This window comes from Pistacia vera, unplaced genomic scaffold, assembly GCF_008641045.1.
Source record: "Pistacia vera cultivar Batoury unplaced genomic scaffold, PisVer_v2 Contig539, whole genome shotgun sequence".
NCBI classification, from domain to species: domain Eukaryota; kingdom Viridiplantae; phylum Streptophyta; class Magnoliopsida; order Sapindales; family Anacardiaceae; genus Pistacia; species Pistacia vera.
The window spans coordinates 474,498-494,604 of NW_022196378.1; the positions used below are offsets into that span (position 1 = coordinate 474,498).

Here is a 20,107-nt window from a genome sequence, read left to right on the forward strand (position 1 = left end):
TTTATATGGATGCATTTGAATTGATGTATGTGATGAATGTAAAACATTTATTAATCAAACGTTAAACCTAATAATCTCCCTAACGAACAATATTAGATCCAAGCCTTCCATTATGGGCCAATTAATTCTTTGGCATAAAATTAGAGATCCCAAGATTTCTATTATGTGAGTGATGCTAATTTTATGACATGGAATTAATTGTCTTAGTTCATGGATATAAATTTTCATAATACCCTAGATTTCTATTATGTGAGTGTATAATAGGAATTCTATTTTAAGAAAGCACAATGGGTTGGATTTAACTAGTTTAGGGTACCAAGATTTCTATTATGTGAGGTATCCAAAACTAGAGGCAAGGAATGAATCATACCTTATATAGTGATATAAAAGGAAATAGTTTCCTACTTATTAAATTTAATTGACCAAGATTTCTATTATGTGAGGTTTAATTGAATTAAAATAATTTGATTCTCCACTAGAAATTTATTCCAACGAAATTTTTGAATCGTCATTTAAGGGAATATGAGATTTGAATAAAATAGTGAGAACTAATAAGATTAGCATTAAAGGGTTTAAATTTACAAGACACTAATAAAACTTATATTTTTCCTTGCAGTCTCTTTCGATATTTTGTGATATTTAGTTAATGAAAATGAGTAATAACCTGGTTTTGAGGATTCTTGATGACAAGCAGTTAATCGGACCGAATTTTAATAATTGGTTAAGGAATTTGAGAATTATTTTCAATTCCAAAAAAGGTCGGGTATGTCTTGGAAGTACTCCTTGCACTTTCTTTGCCTCCTAATGCCATACCACAAGAAAATGAAGTTTTCGATAAGTGGCGGGAGGATGACTTACGAGCTCAATCCTGCATGCTAGCATCAATGAATGTTGAGCTCTAGGTTGAGCATGAAAAGATGGAAAGTGGGAATGAGATAATGATCCATCTACAAGAGTTGTATGGTGAGAACTCAGTGGTGAAGGAATACGAATTGTGTTCGACACTATTCGCAATGGGAGCTGCCCCAGATAATCATGTCATCAAGATGATTAATATTATAGGGAAATTACGTAACTTAACATTGTGATGGCACACAATCTTGAGGAGAATTTAATTCTGCAATCCCTTCCACCAAGTTATGGTCGTTTTTAGTTGACATGCTCATTTAGGACTTTTAGGCATTTCGTTTGGGTTTTTGATGCACAGTGCTCTCCAAGAATTCTTATGCTAGACGTGCCAAATTATTTGGCTCAAAAAAATATTTCCATTGATATCTTATGGGCCCCGTAACTCTTCCCAAATCAAAGTTATGACCGTTTTAAGTTGACATGCCCATTTAGGACTTTTGGGCCTTGCTTTTGGGCTTATGATGTGCATCCCTCTCCAAGAATTCTTGTCCTAGACATACCATGTTTTTGGGCTCAAAACGAGCTTTCTTTTGATATCTTATGAGCCCCGTAATTCCTTAAGGATCAAAAGTTATGGTCATCTTAAGTTGATATACACATTTAGGACTTTTAGGCCTTGCTTTTGGGCTTCTGATGTACAGCCCTCTCATGGAATTCTTGTGCTAGACATGTCACATTTTTGGGCTTGAAACAAAATTTCCGTTGATATCTTATGAGCCCCATAACTCCTTGATCAAAAGTTATGGTCGTTTAAAGTTAACATGCCCATTTAGCACTTTTGGGTCTTGTATTTGGGCTTATGATATGCAGCCCTCTCTAGAAATTCTTGTGCTAGACATGCCATATTTTTGGGCTCGAAACGAGCTTTCTGTTGATATCTTACAGGCCCCATAACTCCTTCCAGATCAAGAGTTATGGCCGTTTTAAGTTGACATGCAAATTTTAGACTTTTGGGCCTTATGTTTCGGCTTTTGATGCACAACCCTCTCCAGGATTTCTTGTGCTATACATGTCACATTGTTGGGCTCAAAACGAGCTTTCTGTTGATAGCTTATGGGCTCCATAACTCCTCCCGAATCAAAAGTTATGGCCTTTTTAAATTGACATATCTATTTAGGACTTTTAGGCCTTGTGTTTGGGCTTCTAACATGCATCCCTCTACTGGAATTCTTGTGCTAAACATACCACATCGTTTGGCTCAAAACGAGCTCTCTGTTGACATCTTATAAGCCCTGTAAGTCCTCCCAAATCAAAGGTTATGACCCGTTTTAAGCTGACATGCCTATTTAGGACTTTTGGGCCTTGCTTTTAGGCTTCTGACCCACAGCCCTGTCTGGGAATTCTTGTGCTAGATGTGTCACATTTTTGGGCTCGAAACAAGCCTTCCGTTGATATCTTATGGGTGTAAATCATCCAGGATCAAACATTTATGATATTTTATGTTGGCATGCCCACTTAGGACTTTTTTGCCTTGTGTTTGGGCTTCTGACGCGTAGCCCTCTCTAGGATTTTTTGTGCTAGACGTTCTACATTAGACTCGAAACGAGCTTTCCGTTGGTATCTTACGGGTCCCGTAACTGCTCCCAGATCAAAAGTTATGCTCGTTTTAAGTTGACATTCCTATTTATGACTTTTAGGCCTTGTGTTTGGGCTTCTGATGCATAGCCTTTTCCAGGAGTTCTTGTGCTAGACATGTCATGTTGTTGGTCTCGAAACAAGCTATCTGTTGATATCTTATTGGCCTTATAACTCCTCCTGAATCAAAAGTTGTTGTCGTTTTAAGTTTTTTTTTTTTTTTTGGTAAGTAATTTTTATAGAAAAGTGAGAAAAGAATGTACAAGAGGCCTAAAAGCAACCATCCTACCTTAGGACAAGCCCAGAATTTGGAGCAAAAGAATGATTCTAACAACCTACCCCTAATCTTCTCTTTTTTCCATTCCTTTTAGCAAAGAATTGGAACCAAGCAGAGACTAATGAAAACAAAAAGATCAACCTACCATGGCACAAGTCCTTGGGTTAGGTTCAAAAGAACAAAAAAAAAAAAAAAACCACCAAAAGCATGAGCATTAGCAACAAAAAATAAACCAATAGCAACCAATCTTCCAAGAAGCACAAGGGGCATCACCTCCCAACAACAACCAACACCAAAGGGAACAGTCCACCCTAATCACCTTTTCAACCCCACCAAACAAACCAAAGTTGAAACAACCATCAAACAAGGGAGGAAGGGAACCTAAAGCAACAAACCTCCAAAAGCCAGCCATCAAAACAAGCAAAACCCCACTCAACTAAAAATAGATCTTGGAAGGCCCATGTCCAAAGCAAGCTTAGTATTAGAAAAGGACTTTTGCACTTTGTAGAGATCCATAGCCCTTTCCCTAACAACCCTTTTGAATTGAATTAACCAAGCAAGTGGCGTCTCGACAATTGTTCCCGCAAAACCTATTGTTCCTTTCTCTCCAGACATGATACACTGTAGCTCCCAAGCACACCTTACCAATAGCGTATTTGAGCTTCTTGGCTTTCATTTAATAGTTAGGTGGCTTATATACTCTTGCCAAGGCCGAACCACTTAACCAGGATAGCAAAAATCAAGCACACGGCTCCAAATTTTTCTTGTAAATGACAAGTGATGAAGAGATAATCCATTGTCTCCACTTGACCATTACAAAAAACACAAGTACCAGTTCTTCACACCATATCTCACTAATTTATCCTTGGTTTGCATGCAGTTTCTAATGGCCATGGGAAGATGAAGTTCCTTGTAACATCTGTAATCAGTATTTAACCTTCCAAAATTAAAAACTGCATAATTTTGTTCATGGGCAGGTGTTTTAGGATAACCACTAAATGAGCTGCACAGGAAATGTCCCCAAACAGTCATAAAATGCCTAGAACTCTCATAAACTTATGTTGAATTCAAGAGACTTCATGCTTTAGTTTTGATTCAATCCATAAGGTTGAGTAGCATTCATGGTGACATAGCATGGATATATACAGTCATCTAGATACTCATCTCCATAGTATCATCAATGTTGTCTTCTGACAATGAACACTTTTCAATTATATTTGCCCAGTACTTTTGACTATCCTGGCTCAGAAAGGATTTTTCGTAAATGCATATGCCAATGACATATGTAGCATGAGTTTGGCTGAGGAAGATAACTCCATGGAAATAACAGAAGGTGGAGAAGGTCGTCCTTCCTTGAATGTCTTATTTGCTAAGGCCATCAAAGGCCCAATGCTTTCGTCGGACAGTTAGTCCAAATCAGCACATTAGATTTGATCTTCCATTTTTTGTCCTCAAAACGTGCTCTGGGCAAACAGATCCAAGTTTTGGTGGAAGAAAACATTGCAGACTATGTTTTTGAAATACTACAATTGTCAGGTGAGTGTACTTTCATAATTGAAAATAGCAACATCTACCATAATTTGACTGTTTGGGTACTTTATCAATATGTGACTATTCGTGCTGCCTTCAAGAAGAGAAAATTATCTCTATTACAATCTAGATTTTAACAAGTTTTATAAATTCCATATTTATTTAGACAACTTACTCACGTTCGTATTTTCTGTCTCAAATTTATGTATTTCTTTACTGAATCACAAAGGTAGAGTTCTTTCACATCAAGTTGTAGTTTAGGGGCTGGTTAAGTTCTAGCATTGATGAACAGAATGCAAGGATCCAACAGCCAACTCTTGCCTTCAGGTGCTTAATCTTCTTTCGACCGCGGAGCAAGCTTTCAAACAAAGGCTAGTTGTTGGATTCACAACTCTGATTCCAGTACTGCATCATGTTGCTGAAGTTCCTTTTCACCCTTTTCAAAATCAGACACTGAAGCTCATTTGGAACTGCATTTCTGACTGCCCTGGAATATTATCAACTTCTCAGGTTGAGGAACTAATTCTTTGTTTGACAATGATGCTTAGAAGGAACACTGATGGTGAGATGAGCATGCTTACAGAGACATTCATTATGGCCTGCTCAGTCTTTGTAGCTATTTTGAAATCACCATCTTCTCATGGAATTTCAAACCCAGCAACGTCAATTCAAGAAGCTCCAAAACATGCTGTTCAAGCTTGTCTAAATATGTCTGGGAAAGATCCTAGTCAACTTTTGCATTCCTTGTACTACTAAAAGAGGTGTATGCATACAGTTATGAGGGGTTCTCAACCTCCAAATCCAACAGCATAGATCTAAGAAATTCAATAATCAATCTATGTACATCTCCATTATTACCCTGGTTTGTAAAGGCATGCTGCTTGTTACATCCCATCTGATCCTGCCGATATGTTGTTTCTGCTTGGTCAGAAGAGTGCTGACAATTTAGAATTGTCTTCTTGTCAGTCAGTAGTTTTACTTATTTTACATATCAGTTCTTTATACAATGACAGGTAATTTAGCTCCTGAGCTAATTCATTCCTATTGCTCTTTTATGGTTTAGATTTATCCTGTCATTTCTCATTTCATTGACCTCTGATGCGTTGGAATTACAACATGCAATGTGTAGCAAGTGCACTAATCGCAAAAAGTAATAAAATGATAAGTTGAGTATCGTTCCCACGAAGATTGTTTGTTAAGCACTGATTTTCCTAGTTGTTTATTAAGTTGGAGAAACCGAAAGATGTTTGGATTTGAGGGAGAAAATTAAGCTAAAGTAAAAACAAAATTTACTACATACCTTAAAAACTAATTAATGACAGCAAGGTTAATTTAAGAGAAATATCAATTAAAACAAACGGTCAGGGTTTTGACTTCACTAGGATTTTATGAATTAACTACAAGTATGCTACTTCTACACTCACATGTACGGATTATAAATCGGACTCCCTAATGTGTAAAACATACCTTCTCGGGCTATGTTTTCCTACTTTTCCCTATTAAGCTTCCGCACCCAACAAATTGAAGGTTAATAGTTCCAAGTTCGTTAAGCTAAATGGAATCCTAAATTGATTTCATTGATTCTCAAACCTATCTCTAGCATTCAATACAACAATGGCAATTACCCTAAAAAGCTAATACATGATTCACTTCTCAATCTCATCATGTTCAACAAGTAATTTCAATAAAAACAAGAGTAATCACACAATCCATGCAATAAAATGTAAAAGCAACATCAATTTATTGATTAAACATAAAAAAATCCCAATTACATCAAAACCCTAACCCAAAAGTGAGTTAGTTCATACTAAAATTAACACAAATCGAAATAAAAACAGTAAACAATGCATTCAACATGTTGGAATAAAGAAAAGAGAACAAAAATCTTCCTTATTTGATGAATCCAAAGAGTTCAATCTCCAAATTTCTCTTCCTTCTCCGAAAAATGTCGAACCCTTTCAAAAATGGCTAAGTCTCACTTATATAGTCGGTCCAAAAAAAAACCTAAAACTTTCACCTAAAAATAAAACGCACAGTTTTGAAAAACTGAAACTTGCAAACTTCGCAGCAGCAAAGAATATTCTTCGCCGTGGCAACGAGTTGGTTTAAAATTCTTAATCTGTCCCGAGAGTTTATCGCCATGGCGAAATTTTTTGAACAATTTTGAAATTACGAAACTGCCCTCTGCTTGCTTCCTCGCTTGAATCTTCAATCTTTGGTGCTCTTCAATAGGAACAAGCTTCATAGTGCTTCAAATCCGCTTCAGAACTTCCCCGAATCCTGCGATTCGCTTGCTTCTGGGTCCAGAAACTCAATTCCACTCATTATTTGCTCTAATTGCACATTTTGGCCTGAAACATAAAATATATGCAATTAAGTTGCAATTCGGGCGAAAATGAAATAAGAAGTATCCAAAATCTGGCCAAAAAGCCTAGATAAAACAGTGTAATCCTAGGATTCTCAAATACCCCAAACTTAAGACATGCTCGTCCCCGAGCATCAAGTACAATATACGACTAAAAGAAAACAGCTAACAAACAGATTAAGGCAACAAAATTGAAAATGAAATGAGATAAATTAGAATCAAAATCAAACACAAAGAACTGCCTAGAATTTATACAAGTCTCAAAAATTGTTGAAACATTATTACTGGAAAATGCTTAACACTCCAAGAAGTTGTAAGTTGATTGACTATTTTTCTCTATCAGTCTCCTGAGTAGGTAGTAATCCCCATTCAGTCCACCTTCCGACTTCCCAGATTATTTTATGCAGAAATGTAAAGTTTATCAAATGGTGGTCGACTCCATAAGCCTAAGTATCGAACTACTCTCCACTAATGAGAACTAGACATCACTAAGGATCAAAAGGTCTTTACAGGCTTGTAACGTTAGACTCGGTTAGTTGGCTCCAAAGAAAAGGATAACACAAACAAAGTAAGAGAACTCGGTTTCCTTTAAGCAAACACTAAGAACAACATCAATCTCCGCTTTCTTTCTCAACCACCGATCAGGGTGTCAACTATTTTATAAACCTCAACATGTGCAATTCTTATTTTTTATTCTGAGATGAAACTCTCAATTTCTATTTCTTTTTATCTTTATTTCGTTTTTTTTTTTTTTTTAAGGCAACATCAATTTATTGAGGTCACTTACCCCTTCTTCTTGCCTTTCTTGCGACCCCCAGACTTATTATTTTGGTTCGTCAAAATCTCACACAACTCTCCAAACTTTTTTGTGTCTGCCTTAGGTTTAGAATTCTCTTAAAGGTTGTGACACTTGTTTAGGGTGAAATGTTTGGGCAATTTTTTTTTTTGGTTGCACAAGAAAAATAGGACAGTGATGATTTCATAAGGTTCAAATGGGTGACTAGGGAAAAAATTTCATGGTTGGTTGGAAAGGCTCAAACGTTCTAAAAAACTGCCTAAATCACTTCCTCAATAATGTCTATTCCTAGAATTTCGCCTCAAGCACTTTCAACTAGGTTCTAGAGTCCACCCACATTATCAAGACTTCACCTAACCACATACAAAGTTTCTAAGCATGCTGAAAAAAATATGAAAATGGTGGTTGAACCACTCAACAAACCTCTAGAAAGGAAAAATTAATCAACCAACCTAAACTTGAAGCAATGCTTAACATTAATTTTCCATAAATAAAATCTCAACAATCCTATTCTCATCATAGACTTATGCAATTCATCATTGGCAACAATAATACAAAAAAAAAAAAAAAAAAAAAAAAAAAAAAAAAAAAAAAAAAAAAAAAAAAAAAAAAAAAAAAAAAAAAAAAAAAAAAAAAAAAACTAAACACAAAACAAAAGTTCCAATTTTCCCACCCCCAAACTAAAAATGACATTGTCCCAATGTCACATCATGCATAATTCAGGAATAGAAAAACATAATTAAAGGGTACGAGATAGTTCCCTGATTAATCCGTGAAGACTGATTTTCGTTCAACATCATGCATATACATTCCTTGGTTTCCTCATCATCATATGTAAAACAAATGCAATTCTATGGTGCCCACTGTGTTAGAAATTTCCACGGAATAATATGAAAAAAATTACAACCTAAGCTCACCCTTACAAACTAAACTAGAAAATTCAAACAACAATTAACAATCTAAAAAGAAAAGAAAATTAGTTCCAGCGTACAAAACATAAACAAGAACAATTGAAAATAGAAAATACAAAACAAGTGTTTCAGGCTTCATTCTTCGTCTTCCTCTTCTCCTTCGGCATCATCATCGTCTTCCATGGAATCATCTTCTTCCTCTTCTTGCTAATCTTGCCATTGGAAGTTTGAAACATCAACGCCCAGATTGGTGCAGTAGTTGTATTGCATCTCGTACAGCATTCGGGTCTACCCTGCCATCCAATCTTGACGTCATTCTATCCTGATCACCTTGTCCAAAATTTGCTGCAACAGCTCCCTTGTCGAGGATGTTGAACTGGATGTTATGGCAGCTGTTGTGGTTCTTTGTCTTTTCAATCCAAAACTGGGTCCTTTATTAGGAGGACGCTCGAGTAGCTTGTAATAATAGTTGGAATCGAGGGCTGGGGCAGGATGAAGAATTGGTTCATCGTCTACCTTCTTGACTCCCGCTCGAGTGCAAAGCTCAATGATGAGATGTGGGAAGGCGAAGCTCCCTCGCCCTAGTTTGGCTACATGCCATATACTCTCCATTATTATATTCCTCACATCCATTTTCTTTTCAGTGGAAATGGAATAAAGTAACACTGCTCGCTCAAAAACCACTGTACTACAATGCGTCTCCATGACCATCCGCACACAAACAAAATACTGCCACAATCTAGCCATAGGAATCAAATTTGTTCCTTTAATGCTTCTTCTCCTCTTCTTCGAAATTTCCCAAGAGGTACTCGGCTTTGCTATGACCTTAAGAATCTCCTCCTCCTTAATCTGTTTCTTCTTAAATTCCAAATACTCATCACATTCAATTGGATCAAGTTTGTAGAAATCATTGATAATCTTTGCATCGATTGGCACATTGATTCCCCTCACATAAACATGCCCAGGATCACACTCAGGGAAGTTGGCATAAAATTCTCTTACTATTGGCTCTATGGCTAAATGTTTCGGTTTACTCATGAAGATATCCCAATTTCTCCCTCGATTCCAATCTTCTCTATGGACGGTGGTCAATCCTCTCTCGGCAATAAACCCTTTGTCTTTTCTTTTAAATGCGCCTTCATAACGCTGCCTAGCCTTCTCATTTACAAACCTATTGTCGACCTGTTTTCCTTTACCCCTGGGAACCTTTTTGAGCGGCATTTTGGTTTTCAATAGTGATCACTCAAATCTACCCCCAAACTAAGTGATTCAACGCTAAAGCACACTTTCTACAAACCACAATCACTCCTAAATTCACACCAAGGTTTTGAAAATTGTACCTACACCCCCAAATCACCACTCTTCCAAACTCAATCAAACCACTTCAAAATCGAAAACCCAGCCTCCTCAACAACAAACAAATCAAACTCAACACTTCTCAAGTCAAAGTCAATCCACAAATTGCATCAAAATCCACAACTCAACAGATTCAATCAAATTCTCACACTCAAAGCATTAACTAGCACAATTGATCAAATTTAAGGCTAGAGAACTTGAAATCTTACCACTCCCACGACGAATGCACCACCAATCTCACCAATTTCTACCCAGAATGCAACATCCCCAAATTTTGAAAAACCTAGGGTTTCCAAACTTCTCTTCAATATTTTGCAAAAATCTTTGACAAAGTGAGGTGATTTAGTGTTTATGAGGGTTAAGGAGTGGAGTAGAGGGAAGAAAATTCACTGGAACTCTTTGGATTGAAGGTGGAAGTGTTTGGCTCTTTGAGGTTTTTCACGAAAATGAAAAGTCATCGCAACTTTTTATTGAAAACAGAATTCATCGTGGCAAAGTTCTTAATCCAATTACGCAACACAGTCGATGTCGCGGCAAAGAAAATTTCTCACCGCGACGAAGAAATTTCTTCACCGCAGCGAAACCTAGAATTCCCTTAATCCAATTTTCGGCAGTGTGTACAATGTCGTGGCAAAAATCTAGAGAATGCCAAATTTTTCCACTTCGTGATCATTCACCTGAAACACCAAAAACAAAAGAAATTAAACTATTTCCTATTTCATAAAACATACAAACACATTCAAAACAACAAACAAAAATTGAGAACACTTAGGTTGCCTCCCAAGAAACGCTTGTTTATAGTCGGAAGCTCGACTTTCTCAAGTCCTCATTCCGAGATGTCGAGTTTGACGGGTAGTGACTTGCAACTCATCGCCCCATCAATGTATCGCGTCAACTGCTGTCCATTGACCTTAAATGTCCCCTTTTCTTCATGTGAAATCTCCACAGCCCCGTATGGGTAGACTTCGGTAACTATGAAGGGTCCGGACCATCTAGACTTAAGTTTTCCAAGAAAAAGCCTAAGTCTAGAATTGTACAACAAAACTTTCTGACCCACTTCAAAGTTTTTCTTTGTGATATGCTTGTCATGCCACATCTTGGTCTTTTCTTTGTAAATCCGAGCATTCTCATACGCTTCATGACAAAACTCATCAAGTTCATTCAATTTCAGCATCCTTTCCTCCCCAGTAGCTTGTAAATCCATGTTTAGCTGCTTGACTGCCCAATATGCCTTGTGTTCGAGTTCCACCGGCAAGTGACATGCCTTCCCATATACCAACCTAAATGGAGACATACCAATTGGAGTCTTGAATGCAGTGCGGTATGCCCATAATGCATCATCTAACTTTCGTGACCAATCCTTCCTAGACGCGTTAACTGTCTTCTCTAAAATTCTTTTCAGCTCTCTGTTCGACAGTTCCACTTGCCCGTTGGTCTGAGGGTGGTATGGTGTGGCCACTCTATGTTTCACTCCATATTTTCCCAAAAGAGCATCAAGTTGCCTAATACAAAAATGAGATCCCCCAGCACTAATGATTGCCAGTGGTACTCCAAATCTTGAGAAAATGTTCTTCCTCACAAAGTTAACCACCACTCTGGCATCATTGGATGGTAATGCAACTGCTTCCACCCATTTCGATACATAGTCCACAACCACCAAGATGTACATATTTCCATAAGAATTTGGAAACGGACCCATGAAGTCAATTCCCCACACATCAAACAGTTCAATAACCAGAATGTTATTCAATGGCATCTCCTCTCTCCTTGAAATATTTCCACTCCGTTGACATTGATCACATCCCTGAACTACCCGGAAGGCATCCTTGAATAGGGTCGACCAATAAAATCCATATTGAAGGACCTTGGCTACTGTCCTAGTTCCTCCAAAATGACCACCCACTTCCTTCTCATGGCAATGCCTTAAAATACTCTCCATCTCCTCTTCCGGGTTTTTCTTTTTTTTTTTTTTTTTTTTTTATTTTTTTTTTATAATTTTTTTTTCCTTTAATTAAATTTTTATTTTTTTTAAAATTTTTTTTTTTTTTTGTATTTTTATTCTTTTTGGTTTTCTCTCGATGATAAATAATTTGCAATATCTGCATACCAAGGTGCTTCCTCAACTCTCATCAATTTCTCATCTGGGAAGGTCTCCTTGATTTGAGTTTCCTCTTCACTTCCCTGGTTTGGTCGTTCAATCCTTGATAGATGATCTGCCACTACATTTTCTGACCCCTTTTTGTCTCAGATCTCTAATTCAAACTCTTGCAGTAGTAGGATCATCTTATCAGCCTTGGTTTTACTTCTTGCTTTGCCAACAGATGCTTGAGTGCTTAATGATCCATGTAGACTATCACCCTAGCACCTAGCAAATAGGAACGAAATTTGTCAAATGCAAAAACAACGGCTATACAACTCTTTTTCAGTAGTGGTGTAATTCAACGGTGCATCGGTTAGTGTCTTGCTAGCGTACTGAATTACATGCAAAACTTTGTTCTTCCTTTGTCCTAAAACTACTCCTAATGCAAAATCACTAGCATCACACATCAATTCAAAAGATAATTCCCAATCGGGAACGACAATAATGGATACAGATACTAATAAATTCTTAAGAGTTTGAAAAGCATCCATGCATTCATCATCAAAATCAAAAGAGACATCCTTAATCAGTAAATTGCAAAGGGGTTTAAAGATTTTAGAGAAATCCTTGATAAACCGTCTATAGAACCCCGCATGCCCCAAAAAACTACGGACTGCCTTAACATTTGCAAGTGGTAGCAGCTTCTCAATCACTTCCGTTTTGACTCGATCCACTTTGATGTCGTCCTTTGAAATTCAGTGACTGAGTACTATTCCTTCCTGAACCATGAAGTGACATTTCTCCCAGTTAAGCACCAAATTTGTATCTTGGCATCGCTTCAAAACAAATGAGAGATTAGACAAGCAATTATCAAAAGAAGAACCGAAAACAGAGAAGTCATCCATGAAGACTTCTATGAACCACTCCACCATGTCACCAAAAATTGACATCATGCGTCGTTGGAATGTGGCCAGTGCATTGCACAACTCAAAAGGCATCCTTCTATATGCAAAGGTGCCATAAGGACAAGTGAATAACGTATTCTCTTAATCTTCAAGAGTAATAGCAATCTGATTATAACCTAAAAAACCATCCAAGAACCAATAATAAGCATGCCCTACCAATTTTTCCAACATTTGATCGATGAAAAAAAGTGGAAAATGATCATTCCTTGTCACTTCATTCAGTTTCCTATAATCAATGCACACTCTCTAACCCGTGACTGTCCTAGTTGGTATCAATTCATTGTTGTCATTCTTAATTACCGTGATACCTCATTTCTTTGGAACCACTTGCACCGAGCTCACCCATAGACTATCTGAAATAGGGTAAATTATGCCCGCATCTAAAAGTTTCACCACTTCCTTCATTGAAGGATTCAATCTCCGTTGTGGTTGCACCCTAGGCTTGACATCATCTTCCATGAGTATCTTGTGCATACAAAAAGATGGAGAGATACCCCTAATATCCGATATGGTCCATCCAATTGCTGATTTGTGCTCCCTTAACACCCGAATCAACTACTCTTCCTCTACTTTACTCAGCCTTGCATTAATGATCACTGGAAAGGTTTCTGATTCACCAAGATACATATATTTGAGTTGAGAAGGTAAAGGCTTCAGTTCAAGTTTTGGAGGTTCTTCCGTTCTTGCCTTTTCCTTCTCTTTTTCGATTTCAAACTCTTCAAATTTTGGATCTTAGCTTGCATTAATTGGCTGAAGTGCTTCCAAAAGTCTAGCACACTCATTCTTCGCTGGCTCATCTACCTCTATTATTTTTTATTGGGCAATGCAAGCTTCTAAAGGTAGTTGAGAGGTGTTCTCTTTAATAACATCTGCTACTAGTCTGTCCACCAAGTCTACACTAAAGCAAGAATCTAACTCTGATGGAAACTTCATGGCCTCAAAATCATTGAATGTCACCATTTCATCTTGGACCCTTAAAAGCAATTTTCCTTCTTGCACATCAATTAGGCCTCTTCCGGTGGCAAGAAATAGTCGCCCCAAAATGAGAGGCATTTCTTTGTCCTCTTCCATATCCAACACAACAAAGTCTGCTGGAAAGATGAATTTATCCATCTTGACCAATACATCTTCAACTATGCCCCTCGGATGCTTGATGGATCTATCTGCAAGCTGTAAAGATATGGTCGTTGGTTTCACTTCAACAATCCCTAGTCTCCTGAAAACAGAAAAAGGCATTAGATTTATGCTTGCATCTAGATCACATAAAACTCTATCAAATGTAATATCTCCTATAACACAAGGGATAGTGAAACTCCTTGGATCCTTAAGTTTCGGTGGTAGCTTCTTCTATAGAATGGCACTGCACTGCTCCGTAAGCATCACTATTTCCTCCTCTTCCAACATCCTTTTATTTGACAGAATTTCCTTGAGGAATTTTGCGTAGCTTGGCATCTATTGCAAAGCATCTGCAAAAGGAATGTTAATTTGCAGTTTTTTAAATATCTCAATGAATTTTATAAACTGCTTATCCTGATTTTTCTTTCTAAGCCTCTAAGGAAAAGGCATATGAGCGGTGTGATGTGCCAACTCTGGTGGTATCTTGGGAAATGGCAATTTTTCTTTCTTTTGCCTTTACCTCTCTTCCCTCTTTGGTTCATCTTCCCTGGGACTTGTTGGTTTCTCTTCAATAATGATCTCTTCGTCGACTTCCTCATCAGAATCTTCCTTGTCTTTTGGTGGGCTCTCTTCTTTCCCTGTTTGTTCCACCTCTTCCAAGATTATTCCACTCCGTAGAGTTATTGCATTCGCTTATTCACGTGGATTTGTCACTGTGTTGCTTGGTAGGGAACCTTGTGGTCGGTCATTCAGTTTTTCTACTAACTGCCCCACCTGTACCTCCAAGTTTCGAATGGATGCCCCTTGGTTTCTCAAATTTGCCCTCGTCTCACTCATGGAACTTGTGGTCTCTTGCATGAATTTCTCGAACATATCCTCCAATTTTGAAAATCTTTGATCCGCTGGTTGATTATTCACCCCCACTTGATTGTTTGGCACTGTTCTTTGATTCCATTGGTTATTTTTGCTGATTCTGATTGCCCTAAGACAAGTTTGGATGATTTCTCCAACCAAGATTGTACGTGTTAGAGAAAGGATTGTTATGTTGTCTTTGATTCCCTACCAAGTAGTTGACTTGTTCCGATGATGATGAAGCTGAAGCGAAGGTGTTCCGCCACTTGACATTCATTGCTCGCATGATTACCTCCACAAAAATCACATGTCAGTTGAGGTGTTTGAATAGAATTCACTTGCATACCTCCTAATTGCTTCTGAAGTGCTGTAAGTTGGGCTGAAATTGCCGTGTAAGCATCAACTTCATGAATACCCATAGACTTCTTCATCTGCATTCTCTCATTGGGTCTCTGATAGTTGTTACTTGCCAGGACTTTAAGCAACTCATAAGCTTCTTCAAGTATCTTGTTTTGCAATGCTCCTCCAGATGTTGCATCCACCATCGTTTCCATATTAACCATCAACCCATTATAGAACGTTTGGACTTGCATCCAAACTGAAAAACCATGGTGTGGACACTTTCTCAGTAGTTCCTTATATCTTTCCCAAGCTTCATAAAGTGATTCAATCTCTTCCTGTAGAAACAATGTGATATCATTTCTCATCTTTGCAGATTTCTCTAGAGGGAAGTATTTAGTAAGGAATTTCTGTGCCAATTCATTCCAGGTTATGATTGTTCCTGGTGGTAGTGCCATTAACCATCTCTTTGCTTTATCCCTTAATGAAAAAGGAAACAATATTAATCTGTTGGCGTCATCTAACACTCCGTTTGATTTGAAGGTAACGCAGATCTCCAAGAAGTTTGCAATGTGTGAATTTGGATCTTCCTTCAGATCTCCCTTAAATTGTACCGACTGTTGGATCATCTGGATAATTGCTAACTTTATTTCAAAGTTGTTGGCTTGCACTGGTGGCCTAGTTATACTTGGACCACTGCCATCAACCGTGGGTACTAAAAATTCCCTTAATTTCTGTTTTCTACCATCTCGATGACTATGGCTTCTCGTTCTCTTCTTTCTCTGCTAAGCCTTCTTGCGATTCTTTCAATCTCTAAATTGATAGGAACCACTGGATGACATCTAGCTTTTCGCATAAACTACACAGAAAGAAAGAAAGTGTGAGATCACAAGCTAACAAAAAAGAATAGCAAAATTAAACTAGAAAACAATTAAAACTAAAATCAAACTCCAATCTAGCTAACACAAGAAAAGTTCAATGTTAACACAAAATCTATCCCCGGCAACGGTGCCAAAAACTTAATGCGTTGAAGTTACAATATGCAATGTGGAGCAAGTGCACTAGTCACAAAAAGTAAAAAAGTGATAAGTAGAATATCGTTCCCACGAAGATTGTTTGTTAAGCACTGATTTGCCTAGTTTTTTATCAAGTTGGAGAAACCGAAAGATGTTTGGATTTGCGGGAGAAAATTAAGCTAAAGTAAAAACAAAATTTACTACATAACTTAAAACTAATTAATAACAGCAAGATTAATTTAAGAGAAATATCAATTAAAACAAACGGTCAGGGTTTTGACTTCACTAGGATTTTATGAATTAACTACAAGTATGCTACTTCTACACTCACATGTACGGATTATAAATCGGACTCCTTAATGTGTAAAACATACCTTCTCGGGCTATGTTTTCCTACTTTTCCCTATTAAGCTTCCGCACCCAACAAATTGAAGGTTAATAGTTCCAAGTTCGTTAAGCTAAATGGAATCCTAAATTGATTTCATTGATTCTCAAACCTATCTCTAGTTTTCAATATAACAATGTCAATTACCCTAATAAGCTAATACATGATTCACTTCTCATTCTCATCATTTTCAACAAGTAATTTCAATAATAACAAGATTAATCACACAATCCATGCAATAAAATGTAAAAGCAACATCAATTTATTGATTAAACATAAAAAAATCCCAATTACATCAAAACCCTAACCCAAAAGTGAGTTAGTTCATACTAAAATTAACACAAATTGAAATAAAAACAGTAAACAATGCATTCAACATGTTGGAATAAAGAAAAGAGAACAAAAATCTTCCCTATTTGATGAATCCAAAGAGTTCAATCTCCAAACTTCTCTTCCTTCTCCGAAAAATGTCGAACCCTTTCAAAAATGGCTAAGTCTCAATTATATAGTCGGTCCAAAAAAAACCTAAAACTTTCGCCTAAAAATAAAACGTACAGTTTTGAAAAACTGAAACTTGTAGACTTCGCCGCGGCAACAAGTTGGTTTAAAATTCTTAATCTGTCCTGAGAGTTTATCGCCGCGGCAAAATTTTCTGAACAATTTTGAAATTACGGAACTGCCCTCCGCTTGCTTCCTTGCTTGAATCTTCAATCTTTGGTGCTCTCCAATAGGAACAAGCTTCATAGTGCTTCAAATCCGCTTCAAAACTTCCCCGAATCCTGAGATTCGCTTGCTTCTGGGTCCAGAAACTCAATTCCACTCATTATTTGCTCTAATTGCACGTTTTGGCCTGAAACATAAAATATATGCAATTAAGTTGCAATTCAGGCGAAAATGAAATAAGAAGTATCCAAAATCCAGCCAAAAAGCCTAGATAAAATAGTATAATCCTAGGATTATCAACCTTCTTATTCAGACTTGCAGTTGAGACGTCAGTTTTAGCTTCTTTAGAGCAATACATTCTTGTTGATAAAAGTAACTTTCAGTGTGGAGCTGCTGATTTATCAACCATGATGTGGCTGGTGAATCTTTATGGTTTTTTCTTTAGGAATTTTGCCGGCAAAAGCTACCAGATCCCCTACAGTCTAGAAGCTGAGAGGATCCTGTTCTATTTAGTGACTGAAAATGAAAGGGATTTGCCTTCTGCAGTGAGCCACTCATCATCATTGAGGTGGTTGTTCCAACAAGAGAAAATTAGCAAGCCATTGTCATACCAAATCCTAAAGTTCTGCAGAAGCTATGGAATGGATGTTGTTGTCCATGGTAGTCAGACTATTAATGAAAAGGTGATTGTAGAGTTGGTAGCAGCAGGAGATAACCATGTAGCTGCCATTCTGGTTAGCTTATTGATAGAGCTTGTAGAGCAAGAAGGCCACAAGCATGACATAGTAGTAGTAGTAAATTTCATGGAAAAAGCTATTGACATCTTTCCAGCTACTTCAGATCAATTATGTTTGCATGGCATAGGCAATGCAATCCGTGCACTTTATTACAAATCAGACCACTATTCGCTACAGACATTTATGGCAATTTCAATTGTAACATTTAACATTTTACGCTCAGTGCACCCTAAAGTACTCTCTGACAATGAAGCCTCGGTAGCAGTAACTATAAAGGTAATTGTCTTAACTCTGTCTTATTTTAGTATGATCACAATTAAGGGAATTGACTCGACTTCTCTCACTTTGTAGTTAATTGACTGCTTGGTCTCCACAGTGGCTGTGCATGGCTGGACTCATGAAAATCTAATAGTTATAGGCATTCTTTCCTTAATTTTGCACCATTACACAAACAATGCTCTTGTAGAAGCTTCAAAAACAATTGTTCTAAATACTTCCTTGGTCAGTACTATCAATAGCACCATTGACACTGCTTTTTCAAAAGGACCAGCGTTGACTGATTATGATGAGGGAGCAAACATAGGAGAAAGTCTAATATTTGTGCTTCTACTATACTATTTCTATTTAAGAAGGTAAGCACCCTTCATCGATGCACCTGTATGATTCCAAGCGATAAAATCTAACTTCTCTGTTGCCTTAGTTTACATGCTGCTTTACCAGGCCCCGTGGAATGGCAAAATTTTGTTGGTCCATTGAACTCATAGCAATCACTCACCGCAGTCAGCATCCATTGCCATGATTTGTGCAGGCTGATGCATTTTGGGTCCCCTTCAGTCAAGCTTGTCTCTTCATATTGTCTTTTGGAATTGTTCACCAGATTATCATACCAGAAAAGTAGAGAACATAAGGAGCTTAATTGCTCCACAGGTTTCCTAATGTCCATAATGGCTGTGTTAGAAGGCCTTGTTTTTTTTAGTGACATCAGGGTGGTTATGAACTGTGGACTCTGCGTATCAATGGTGTTAGGGTGGGAAAACCTGGATTTGCAGGAGAAGAGAATGATTGCCAAGAATTATTGGTACAGGCTGATTGTAGAAGAGATGGCATTGTCTTTGGCTGCTCCATGTTTAGCATCGAAATCTTTCTTTAATCATCACAAGCCTGCAGTGCATGTAGCTGTTGCATTGCCAAAACTTGACAATATTCCTTTGTGGTTAAGAACTGTGTTTGATGATTCCTGCATATCTGGCATAATTGGAAACCTAGGGGCTAGGAAAGTCAACAGTGACATGGTGCTTTTATTTCGAGAATTACTTATTTCCGATTTCTTTAAGGCAGATCAAATTGCTAGTCTCAATCATGTGCTGCGGGTAACAGTTTTTCGTTCTTTATCATGTGCTTTTGCTCCCTTCATTTTGACAATCAAATAAAATCATTTTGCATATTTAATAACAGACAGTGGTTTCCTATTTCCTTGTTCTATGGTTTCTTTTATCAGTATATAAAAAGAAAGATTATGAGTTTCAGTTTCCATTTGATATTGCTGGCGTGCAGAAAATACATGTATAGCAACAGTACTCAAGAAGACAGCTGGGATGAACATGCAGAGAAGAAGTTCACCGCAGTGCACGATTTGAGAGAAGTACGTGTGTATCTCATTCACTTAATGTCATCTCAATTGTCTATGAAATCAGAAAATGGAGATATGAGATTGTTAGAAGAACTCGAAACCTTCTTTAGGTCATGATGATAGCTAGAAAAATGTTATTCTTTAATCAAAATTTGGTCCTCATAAATTTGAGGCTTAGTTTCCCTAAAAGGATTTGCCTTCATCTATCAAAATCCTCATCTTGAGGTATAACACAAAAGAGGAAAATATATGCATTTATTGTCGCATACAATTTTTTGTTTAGGTTATTATAACTCAAATCTTTTACACAAATGCTTAGCCCTTAATTCAAAGTAATCTATTAGTCTTGGGTTAAAAGTTAAAGTTAGTTATTTTTAATATCAATTAAGTAATGCTTTGTATGACATTCTTTTATTCTTTGCCGTTGAGGAGACCTTGTACTATTTTAAAAGCTAGACCAGACCGGCCAGTCCAATCGGTTCGATTGGGACCCGGTCGTGTGTTCGGTCCGAGTTAATATAAAACCTAATTATACTCAAAAACCCATTTCAAATCGCTATTTAATTGGATGAATAGTGAAACCCGCCCGGTCCAACCGGACCGCA

At 37.4% G+C, this 20,107-nt stretch overlaps 1 protein-coding gene and 1 non-coding gene across 2 annotated transcripts in view; both read left to right on the plus strand.

Moving 5' to 3' along the window:
- LOC116107450 (protein PRD1-like) overlaps positions 1-19,652 on the plus strand; it is a 48,494-nt gene extending 28,842 nt beyond the window's left edge. The window contains 9 exon segments of the mRNA XM_031393722.1: positions 3,987-4,120; positions 4,168-4,297; positions 4,584-5,039; positions 5,042-5,158; positions 5,160-5,304; positions 17,449-18,148; positions 18,224-18,504; positions 18,573-19,241; positions 19,418-19,652. Of these exon segments, the coding sequence (XP_031249582.1) occupies positions 3,987-4,120; positions 4,168-4,297; positions 4,584-5,039; positions 5,042-5,158; positions 5,160-5,304; positions 17,449-18,148; positions 18,224-18,504; positions 18,573-19,241; positions 19,418-19,619 (2,834 nt within the window). The 3' untranslated portion in view covers positions 19,620-19,652.
- LOC116107549 lies at positions 15,336-15,442 on the plus strand. Its single transcript, XR_004124480.1, has one exon. It is a non-coding gene; the product is annotated as a small nucleolar RNA R71 (small nucleolar RNA).
- Positions 19,653-20,107: the final 455 nt, after the last annotated feature.